The 12,040-nt window shown below is 38.5% G+C and overlaps 2 protein-coding genes across 2 annotated transcripts in view; one reads left to right on the forward strand and one right to left on the reverse strand.

The window, feature by feature from the left end:
* The window catches only part of atcayb (ATCAY kinesin light chain interacting caytaxin b), a 46,240-nt gene that overhangs the window by 4,090 nt on the left and 30,110 nt on the right, over nucleotides 1-12,040 (forward strand). The window lies entirely within an intron of this gene.
* rx2 (retinal homeobox gene 2) lies at nucleotides 7,336-11,887 on the reverse strand. Its single transcript, XM_024273568.2, has 3 exons — nucleotides 11,568-11,887; nucleotides 8,690-8,943; nucleotides 7,336-7,773 (listed from the first exon to the last, which is right to left on the reverse strand). The coding sequence occupies exons 1-3, from the start codon at nucleotides 11,857-11,859 to the stop codon at nucleotides 7,336-7,338; spliced, it is 984 nt and encodes a 327-aa protein (XP_024129336.1). The 5' UTR covers nucleotides 11,860-11,887.

Here is a 12,040-nt window from a genome sequence, read left to right on the forward strand (position 1 = left end):
ACTTGGTGAGAACCCATCGAGAATCGATCGCAGGACTAAATATCGCGATATATCGCAATATCGATATTTTGGCACACCCCTAGTTAGTGTCACATTTCTGGTCATTATGCAGAACATTTAAACTGTTTGAATATTCTATCATTCAGTCAGTTTGGAAAACATTTGAAGTTTCAGTCACTTTGGTGGAAACCCCAGTCAGAGAAGATCCTCACAAACCACCATTTATCTAACAACTCCATATTTTATTAGGACTGGGTATCAATAATTTCCAGAGACGATTCGATTCACAAGAGCCTGGATCAATTCTATTCTGATTTTTTTTTATTCTTCAATTCAAATTTGAGTTTACACATTTATACACATTTATTTAGAAATACATTAATAATCTACTATGTTTTGAATATATTTATATTAATCTGATCCAGTTCACATACTGTAAATGTATCAGTGAAATGATGAGATTGTTAATATCATACAGGGTAACATGGATTCTCTAAAGCAGAAGCTCCAACAAAAATGTTCAGATCATTAATATTATAAACATTGTTCTGCTTCTTCTGGAGGACATTTCAGTTTGGCCACTAGGTGGCACTATAGCAGTACACTGTATTCCAGGAGAAGAAGACAGTATGAGGAAAAATATCGTATGATGTTTGTATTTAACAGTTTTGTGCTTCTTGACCAAAATCTGACTTATTTTATGTCTTTTCTTTAAAATTAGACACAAATAAAACATTTTTGCTTATTTTTTTATTGAAAAGCTGAAAAACGGCTTATAAACACCGTCTAACTTTGAGAGGAGGAAGAAGCAGACTATTCAGATGCATGAGGGGGTCTTCATGTCTGCAGAGTTTAAATCGACATGTTGACTCTACAAATAATTAGGATCTTCTTCATGTGTGGAAATTTCCTGAACCGTTTTCCACCTGGCCAGTCAAAAACACGCCGCACTGACCTGTTCAAGAAATAAATAAATAAATGAATAACTAGGAAATAGAAATAAAGAATATAAAACATACGTTTTATTTTTTAAAAATGTGGTTCATTAAGCAGTTTTGAAAAGATGAAACTTTATTGTATTATGTAAAAGTCTCTTTTTTATTTGAAGGTTTATTAACTCATCTAATTAACACCAATACTCACTAATAAACATGAAGTCATTTAGTGTTTGATCTGTTTGAAAAGAATCAATCATCTCACACAGAAAAACAGGGAAAAAAACCACAGATGAACCAAAACAAGACCGATTTAAAGAGGATTTGGTCATATTTAGTTTTTATTCATTTGATAATGAGAAGTTCACACATCTTCACACAGTTCAGGAATCTAACAGTAAGTTTTTTTATGTTCAGGTTTAGAAAATTGTTCAGGAAATGAAAGAAGAGTTTTCTGTTTGTTGTCCAGCTTCATTTTTTCTTTTAGGACTTAAGTTAATTCTTTTGGAGTTTTCTAACAATCAGACGTTCTTTTTGCACTTGCTAAAACACGATAGGTGTTTGTAATCTGGATCTGAAAATTGAGCATTTTATGCAGTTGAAACTGCAGACTTTTTCTGAAGTCTGAAGTTTATTGTTTGTATTACATAAACTGCAGCAGTAAAACCGAGAGTTTTTAGATCACCGGGAGTCCCCTGCACTGCATCCCCGTTGAAGCCGTTGGCATTAGTGCCGTTGCATGCTATGCACAAGTGTGAAGCAGCAGGTTCCCTTGAGTGACAGGTCTTCTCCCTCAAAGCGACCACTGGGGCAAAGAAGAGCAACTGGCGCCAGCCTTCAAATCCCCCGCTCCCTCTGAGTGAGCCGCAATTATGTCAGGAGGAGAAAATAGTGTCCCTTTGAAAAGTCTTCTTAATCAAACCCAATTAATTCCACTCTTTTACCTTATTATTTTCACCGTGGACCTCGTCCCGCTAGTCAGCCTGTTAACTAGAGCCTGGGCCTCCGTGGAGGTCATGCTTGGTCAAGCAGGACCTCATCATAATGCTTGTAATTAATTGCTGGTTCTGAGTGCGTCATGAGCATATTCTGGGTGTAGCTACATGAAGACAGAGGGAGGGAGACATGAGTTTGACTAAATATAGCAAACTTCAACACTTTCCATCTATTGCTTCTTTACAGAGGTATCATTTCAAACAGTTTGGTACAAGAGAGAATAATAACAGATTAACCTTAAAGGAAGTCTCTGTTTTACCAGGCTAATTATCTTAACAAAGTGAAGAGTTAGTAAAAGAGATTTTCTTTTCTGATGTTTTTTGCTCTTTTCTCTGATTTGACCAACATTTATCAGGAGAATCGTGAACTGTATTTCTTCTTATCAACTATAAGATTGAACCTCAGAAATCTCTGATTTAAAAAAATAAAAACTCAGCTTTGCTTTTCTCTTTTGACCACTTTACCTTTATGAACCACAACTTTCACTAAAATACTCTACAGTATATAATCTATAGGTGTATCATTTGGGACACAAATCTCCATTTTAACTTTAAGTGTCCAACAAACACGTTCAGAGGAAAAGCAGGACTTCCTGCTGCAGGACAGACATACAGCTCCCCTCCCATCGTAAAGTGGGGGCATTTTAGCCGCAAAGGCTACGAGAGGGCAATTAAAACCGAGCCCTTGTGGCCTCTGCAGCCAGTCAGGCTGGGCCCCATGACACCCCCGATTGGGCCTGATGGAGTGGAGCTTCATCTGCCTAACGGCCTGGCAAAAGGCCACAGGTCTGTAGGAACGCTGGTCTGGAGGAACACAACCTCTGTGTCACAGCGAACATGGGCCCATTGTCTGCCAGAGCTCATTAACAGCACAAAGTCAGCCTGGTGGCTCACTAATGGATGCTTGGAGAGAGAGTGGGATCTTCATCAAAGTGTCGTCACTGTAGTTCTTCATAAACATGTTCGGGGTTTCCTTCTTTGTGCTGGGCTTGTATCGTTTTCTGAAAATGAATCTTCACTTTTTTAATTATTTTTTCTTTAGAATTCTCTGTAGTTACAAAGAAGGTTTTTATCATAACCGGTGCTTCACTTTAACGGTTTGCCTCAAAGTATTAAACTATATCGGAAGATAAAAAAAAAATCTGGAATTTCTTTGCCATCATTTTACTGCGATTGATAAACTCAATGATTTATGTGCTCATAAATCCAATGTATGCAGATGAGATCATTTCAGTTCACCATTAGTGCTCCATCAGTTCCATCAAACCTCTTCAAGGGAAAAAGTTAACTTTTCGACTCTTAATCCATAGAGTGAATACTAGGGCTGGGAATCACTGGGTACCTCATGATACGATACGCGATACATGGCTCATGATATCGATAATATCGCGATACTCCGATAATTGGTAAAAAATCTTCTCTAATAACTAGCATTATACAGAAGAATGTGTTTTTTGGGAAAATATATCCCCATTTATCTTTTTTTTAGCTTAAACACAATCATAATAAACAACTTTTCTTATTTTGTGTAACAAACTATAGACACTTTTGTGCAACATTGGTGAAATCAGTAATACTGTCTTTGACAAACATTTTTTTGTTCCCCTCACTTGAAAAGGGCTGAGCAACCAAAATTGAAGACTGATTTACTCAGACTGTCACTTGAGATTATTTTTCCAATTTTTATCATTTTTCCATTTGGTCAGTCAGCAGTCAATAGGTAAAATCCTTAAAACACACATAATAATGGCAAAAAAAATAATTTTAAGTGCTTCAATTAATTAGAATTCTCCCTAATTTTAAAGTGAATTAATGTACTTTAAGTACTTTAATGTACTCTAAGTATTGCTATTCTATTTATTTTAATTACATTTAAATTTAGGTTCATACATCAAATCCTGCTTTTTTACTAAAGAGTTACTTTAAATTAACATTAGCAACAAGTAATTACATTGTTTGAAAACGTCACATTATAAATTTACCAAAGTTACACCGTACAGCAGCAGGTTAAACATTGAAGTGCATGAAAACGAAAATTCCGACGGTACCTGAAGTGTACACAAACAACTGCGAAGCACGCGCTCAGTTCCCACAGCAAACAGGAAGTAAGTGATCGCTGACATTCTAGCGCTCAGACAAAGTCACTTCTTACCGGCTGCATCTCCTACAGATGGATGATAAATGCTGACAGGTAGACAGGTTTACACACGCGCTACCGAGCCTGTATCTCACCGGAGCTTCTCCCGAATGAGCGCGTGCGTCGCTATTAAAGGTCCGACGCAGCGCGGCAATCTTCACAATAGTTCCGGTGCGTGACTCAGACGCTCGGCGCAACAGCCTCTTCAAATGAAAATATAATATCGATACTTGGTGAGAACCCATCGAGAATCGATCGCAGGACTAAATATCGCGATATATCGCAATATCGATATTTTGGCACACCCCTAGTGAATACTATGTTTATGATGGAAGCAAGGCTAAAGCATCCGTAGACATCCGTCATATAGACCAGAGGTCAGGAACCTTGAACACTTAAAGAGCCATTCAGGTCAATATCTAACCAACTACAACCCAGTATTAGCCACAAAGTCTCACTTCACCCTTTAAAAAAATAAGACACCGATATGTATTACTGTTACTATTATGGTTATTTATTAATTTTCATAAACCAGGAATGTTAAACTCAATCTCACAGGGGGCCAAAATCCAAAACAAACTTTAGGTCGCAGGCCAAACAGGATAAACATTTATTCAATACTCTAAAATTACATTTTTAAAACTTTAAAAATGTAACTTTTTAAGATAATTATGAACTAGATATATAGCATTACCTGTGATCATACTAGTGTGAACGCTGTAAGCTTAATTTGGCCGCTGAAGATGCTGAAGCTGATAGCTAAAAGCGCTGAAGTTGATAGCCAGCTAAAATATTAGCTAAATGCCAAATTAGCCTAAAAAAACGTAAAAAAAAGCAGGTTAGCTAAAACAGCTAGCATGTAAATATTAGCCTAACTCCAAAACTGCCTAAAAAACTTTTTAAAAAGCCTAAATTTAGCCAAAACAGCTAGCATGTAGCAGAAATATTAGCTAAACTTCAAAATAGCCTAAAAAATCTTAGTAAATGCCAAAATAGTCCAAAAAGCTCAGAGGGCCGGACCCGGCCCCCAGTTCTTGACTTTGACACGTGTCATAAATAAAACAAAAATGTACAGAGAAAATACCCTTTTTTCTAAATATGAAGTCGTTTATAACTTGACAGAAGTTCACATGACTTCCTTTCAAAATAAAAGACACCTTGTCCCATGCAGGATGATCTCAATGCAAAAAATGTAATAGAAGGGAGTGTAATGTCAACCTTGGAAATTTAAAAACTCTAAAAAGTTTATTATACTGTTTTTGATGAATATCAGCCAGAAATTTGTCAATTTAACTTGCTAGATTTGAATCAGAGCCAATTATAAATGACTCTTTCCAGACTTTTTGGACCATTTGGCCAAATTAAAATGCTTACATTTTTTCAGAAATAGAAAACCCATCTTATAATCCAATGATCTTTAATTCTGGCTGTGCTCACTGACCTCCATGTGATTTACTGTGGTACATGACACTCAAAAGTGTGTCCAAATGTTTTAATAGAACTTTGGTAAACTTAGAAAAAGCATTAATGCTTGATGGATTAATATAGGAGTGGTATGTGCTGCACTTCAACTGTTAGTGAAGGAGTTGAGTAAAGTTGGACTTATCTGACTGAAAAGTATGCTACTTTTTAAATTTACAAACATTTAATTTTTCTTGAACCAGAGAACCACAACGTGTAGGTAAAAGAGCCGCAGGTTGCTGACCCCTGGTTAAGACGGTTAAAATGCTGTCTGGTTACTTCTGAGCTTTCACTGTTACTTTACTTTCTCTCTTCATTTTTACTTTCCATACAAAACCACAATAGTTTGTTCAAAGTATATGCTCTAGTAGATCTTTTAGATGTTTGTAGAAATCAAACTAGATTTTTGTTTGATTTTAAGAATCTGAGTCGGGACGCTGTCACCGGATTTCCTCCAGATTAACTCTGAGAAGTGGATTCATAAAAGATACGGACTAAAAATGTAAAATCTGTTGCTGCTTAGATCATTTAATCAATTAATGATGAGGTGGAATATGAAGAAATTTAGCATTGAGTTGATTAACTGCATCGTCACTAGTCGATGATGATAAATTCTGCAGGTTGGCGCCGCTGGTTGAACCCAATCGACATGATGGATGGAGACTTTCCATGAGCAGAGATGCGGTAACAGCTGCTGTAGATTTCTGAACGGTTTCCTCAACGTTCCTTACAGTGTGGACATGTGGTCAGAGAGATGGATGTGAAGGTATCACAAAGATGTTGTTGAGTTTAGTCTGTCAAAGGGAAATTATACCAATAATATAGACAACAAAGGACTTTGTCTGGATATCATTATGAACAAGTTTATTTAATGGTAAAGAAATGAATCAGGTCTTGAAGCAGCTTTTTCAGGGGTAGCCAAGGGCATTCTGTCTATGGCTGAGAATCCAGGGTTAATCGCTTTAAAGATAGTAATTAGGTGTTAAGAGGTATGCTTGTCTGTTTAAATTAGCCTCCAAATCAGATTACGCTCTGTGACTTCCGTTAACCTCCCCCATCACAACTTCATGCTCCTCAAAAGGCCATTTTATTTGGTTGAATACAAACGCTCATATTCTCTTTTCATTCATAAAAGAAAAATGTGTTTCCCCCTCATTTTTAGGAATATACTTTTAAAAGTGCTAGATTATGTTTTTTAATGTAAAATAGTAGAAAAGACAGACACATCTATTTAGACAAAGACAACTTTCTTAAAGAATGTTCTAAGAAAGTCTTTACAGACGCCAACAAAGTGCAGTAGGTTGGCCATTCAAAGGGTGTTCTCAGGAGTCTGAATAATCATCACCCAGACGCCTGCTGACAGCTACAAGTATTACAGTTTTATTAAAGAAAAGATTGACATCTTAAAAAGTTTGAGCAACACCTATTCAACATAAAAACGTGTATAAACGTGTTGTCATTTGTACAAAACCCTGTTGCTAACAGAACGGTTCTAGACCGTCAGTCTGACTAAACCGTCTACAGATGATCTAATATAGAAAACCTGTGCAGAAAAAAAGCTGGACTTAAACGTTCTGAGGAAACATCAAGAGTCCTAAAGAGTCTCTGAGGCTAATGTGGTTAAACTTAAATACATTTTGAAAATGTGTCTGCAGAGTTGCACATTAGTGCAAACAGTGATCAAATGTACATTTCCAGAGCCTCTTTGGTGTTGTGTATCCTCTCATCTGATACACGAATCAACAATGTGGAGTTTGTAAACATTCACAGCAGCGCTTTAAAAATCCATCCACTTCCTGTCAGAGCATCACATGTGCTGCCAGGTTTTATCCATGGACTGAATGTGCTCTTTGGCCTTCATTCTGAGGGCTGCAATGCTGGAATTCCTCTCGTCCTCCACCGGGTATTTATCGTTGAAGGTAGGGGCGCACTGGTAAGCGGGTGGCCCCATGGGCTGCATGCCTTGGACCATGCCCGGGGGACTGTTGAGGAAGCTGTGGCTGGAGTAGGTGGGCTGCAGGGTCTGCGGGGAGCTCATGAAGCCCGGAATGGTGTGCATGGGTGTGGCAGTGGAGATGGGCGACGTCAGCCAGGGATCCAGCGGCATCGGGTTGGCCACTGGCCCCACACTAGGGGGCATCGGGGGACGGTTAAAGGATAGCATTGGAGAGTCGTGGAGCTTCATGGTGCTGGTGTCCATCTTTTCCTGACGTCGCCACTTTGCTCTTCGATTTTGGAACCACACCTGCAGAAAGAGAACGTCCAAACTAAATATTATCATCTGTTTCTGTCTTTACTATTTTTTTAGGAGAAGTTTCATCTTTACTGAATGATTCTTGATTAAATAAAATTAACAAATCCCACACAAATTACTAAAAATACCAACATCTTAAAGGTATGAAGTCGCAAAAGTCATGAGTGAACATAAGACTATGGAATATGACGGGTGTTTGGTCATAGAACCAGAGGATATGTTTGATGAAAACTATAGACAGTTTTTCAAGAGGAAACTTCATTCTAGTTATGGAACAGGTGGTGGAATTGTCATGGTAAGGGACTCCTTTTCTTGACCACAAACATGAAAGATGGATCATAACTTGTACTTAAGCGTTGAACTTGACATGATGCTATGAATGTCGGTACCAGCAAGTCCACTGGGTTGTTGATGAGAGAAGAGTCGGTGGGCGTTTGTGCATTAGAGCAGCAGTTCTTCTTGAGGAACATTTAAAGGTGTTGTCTGTGAAGATTCTCAGGATTTATGTTCTTCAGAACGGCTGAACTTTAAAAGTTTTTCTAGAAGATGTTGGAACGATGGAAGCTGCTCCAACAAGCAGCAGAAGGTCTTCTGGAACAGGCTTCAGAGACTGGTGTCAAGGAGGATCTACTGGGGGATCTTCTGCTGATTACCTGGATCAGGTGTGCTATGCCAGTAAGAAGTTAAAAAGATCAGATCAGTTGGGAAAGTGCAGGACAGCGTTCTTTAAGGAGGCCGTTTGACATCTATCCTCTAACGTTCAGTTGCTCTGAAGAACTGAATTTCTGGGATTGAACCGTGTCGGTTTGTGGGTTGAGATTACCAGCAGACAGTGTGTCATTGACGGCCAACTGTGTTAAAAATGTCCACCATTACGAATGCATGAATCCTTGGGTCAAGTCTTTACCTGAACTCGAACCTCAGGCAGGTTGACTTTCGTTGCCAGTTCCTCGCGGCTGTAGACGTCCGGGTAGTGGGACTTCTCGAAGGCTCGCTCCAACTCGTGGAGCTGATAGGTGGTGAAGGTGGTGCGGTTTCTTCTGTGCTTTTTCTTAGCGTGCTCTTCCTCTTTGATGGTCTTAGGAGAGCCGTCAGAGAGGTCCACGTCCTTAGTGAGGCTGTTCATTTCTTCACACTTATCACTCGAGAAAAGACTGGAGTCTAAAAAGGAAAGAAAATATTTTAGTGGTTTATATAGAGACTGTTCAGCTTATAGAAGAAACTGTGATTTGTTTTTATAACTAAATGACTAAAATCCTGGGCCAATGAGCAAACTTCATTAATATTTTTTATTTAAAAACTCCAATGTTGCCACAAACTCGAAGTATGTTAGAATTCTCAACTGGAATTTGATCCTATTCCACAATATTCTGACAAAAACAATGTCTGTGCCAAGTTAGATATAGAGATGGAGCATGAAGAGAAACGGAAAAAAATGATGTGAGAGGAAACAAACAAAATGCAAACTTTTCAAAGAAACAGTCCACAAATTGTGGACGATTGGTTTTATGGATTTATTATTCATATAGTCAAAAGTCCAGTCATTTTTTAAAGGTTTAAAATAAATATAAAATATGCAAAAAATGACAAATTCTAACAATGGTAACTCTGCTTTTTTTGATAAAAGGTCCAACGTGACCTTTACATGATCTACCACTCACTGTTTCAGGGACTTTAAAATACTTGTGAAATATGAACTTTTGCATTTCTTCATGAGTAAATCAGAGTTTTATATTCCATAACAAACAGGCTCCACTGACAGATGAACCTCATCAAGCAAGGACTCAGGGATCTGGAAAGTCAAAATGCCTCTTTCACTGAATTCTTTCTTTCAGTAATCCCATAGCAACAGATTGCTGCTAGTTAAACCTATTCTCTAATCTAACAAGGGACTTTAGGTGGCTTCTTCATAAGCCAAGTAAACAGCTGTGGTGCGGATTGAGTTTTCCTGGAAATGGACAAAGGGCAAGTGAAGCATGTGAGTGATGAAGCTCATTTAGCATGAAATAACTGTCCGACGGTGGACAGCGCTGTTGGTTTGAGGCGCCGATTCCAGACAAACTAAATGTTTCATCTTCAGATTGAATATAATGTCTAGGATGATGATGGAGTTTCAAAAGCTTTAACCCAAACCAGCTCAGACTTTTGGTTGAACCTGATAAAGACTGATGGACACCAGATGTGCGCAAACATCTATGAGATATATAACATCATTCCATGAAAAGTGATCATTGCTTTATGAAAGAGTTAAACCTTTCTGTTTGTGTGAAGGGGGGACAGGTGTTTCTGCTGTAAAAGTGTTTCTTCAATAGACCGCGTGTGAATCCACAGATCCTCCAATCTCATTAAACCATAATGTTTCCTATCAGCATGAGTTTATTCTTCCATCCTGGACACACAAGGGATGTTACAGACATAAAGGAGACATTTCTTCTTTTCTTTGTCTCTAAATGAATCAAACTAATCCTAAATATCAGTAATGCAAATGTTTACAACAATATCAGATCTCCTTTTCTTTCAACTGTATTTTAAAATTACATTAGCTCAAGTTTTACCCTCAAACGAGCTGCATGTCCACCAGTCGCCTTTGTACATTTTAGGAGCATTGAAAAGTTAACTCTTTCATTTCAAATAGTTATCCACAAAAACACAAATTACAGGCCTGTTGTGCAGAAATTATTCTAAATTTCTGAACACCTGATACTTAAAAAAAAAGTTTCAAAAACAGAATGGATGTAATGCATTCCTTAATCATCTAAGCTGCCATCTATTCCAATGACTTTTAGCTCACGATACCTTTAAAATCTTAAATAGAACAATCTTTATTGGTACAAGAACCAAAGAATTTAGAGGAAAACTGAGAACTTTGTAAAACGAAAGCAGAGTTTTCCAACCCCTGTTCTGCATGTTGCTGCTTCCAGACACGTCACGGTGAAGTCTCCTCAAAGGTTGAGGATGAAAAAGAGTAACATTGAAAACCTGATGTTTGCTGAACCTTCCAGGACCAGGAAAGATGCTTTAGACTTACGTACAATACAGGGAGTAAAACCTAACGACAGAAATAACAATCCTCAACATGTAAAACCAAATGTTTATTTTCAGGGACAGCATTGAACCCTCTAATTAGTTGGTTTTACTGCTTTGTGATTTGTCTGTTTATGCATTTTAGGATTTTTTAAGATTTCTTTGTAAGTTTCTGCTGCCTGACCCTCCAGGTCACACAGGTCAGCAGATCAGGTGTGTCTATGGGCCAAAAACCAAACGTGACCTCAGAGAAGACTGTGCAAAATATCAGACAGGCTTTTTCCTCCATTAGATTTAAATACCTTTAAAAACTCAGTTTCTCTGGCTTTTAGCATCTGTTGATTTTCTGATTTTAGTGGATCCTATTAGATCTAATTTGACTTTTTTTTTGGTATAGCTGTTCCTATTTTTTGATTCTGTTGTGTTTTCACTGTGTGAATGCTGCCGCGTTTGCTTCATGTTAAATAACTTTAACAAACAGTGAAAGTTTACTCAAAGGGCTTCATAGAAAAGTTAAACAGGACTGAGCCTTTTAGAGTATTTTTCAAATAAAGTGTTTAAATGGAAGTCCTGTTCAGAGACACATCGTCTCTTACAGTGAAAATAGTAAAGATAAAAATTTCTGCTAGAAGTTCTTTTTACTGAATATCGCGTGTGCGCAGAAACACCTCTGACCTTCAATGAAGATGGTAAAGTTAATAAACCAAACGGAGAACAGAAAGCAGAAGCAGGGCCAGTGGTCCTTTTTCTGAGAGACTCACCGTGGTAGGCGTGATGCTGCGAGCTGTCCCCCAGTTCTGGAAGATTTCCATACGGTTCTGAAGGGGCCGGCTTCCCGGGGTCCTGCTGGATGGCGCCGTTAGCTTTGGGGCTGTCGTCATCTCCCACTGAATGCAGCAAGGGCTCCTGGTCTTTAGTGAATCCCAAAATGACATCAATACTGTGGACCCGGCCTCCATTGCTGGACCCAGCACCTTTCGCCATGTCATAGTTGTCAACTATTCCATGTCCACTATCGTCCACTATCCCCAGGGTATCCATTGACAAATGCATTTGGCTGTGGACTTGCCTTTGGACTCACTTTCTGATTCTCGTTGAAAAAAAAGTTAGTGTACCAACTGAGACGAGCTGATCAGCAAACAGCTGCTGAGCCTCTGGAGCGGGAGAGCAGACGTGTGATGAGGGAAGTTTGTGTCCTCCGACAGCACGGCTTTTTCCCACAGAGGTGACTCAC

This window comes from Oryzias melastigma, linkage group LG17 (genome assembly GCF_002922805.2).
Source record: "Oryzias melastigma strain HK-1 linkage group LG17, ASM292280v2, whole genome shotgun sequence".
In the NCBI taxonomy this organism is placed as follows: Eukaryota; Metazoa; Chordata; class Actinopteri; order Beloniformes; family Adrianichthyidae; genus Oryzias; species Oryzias melastigma.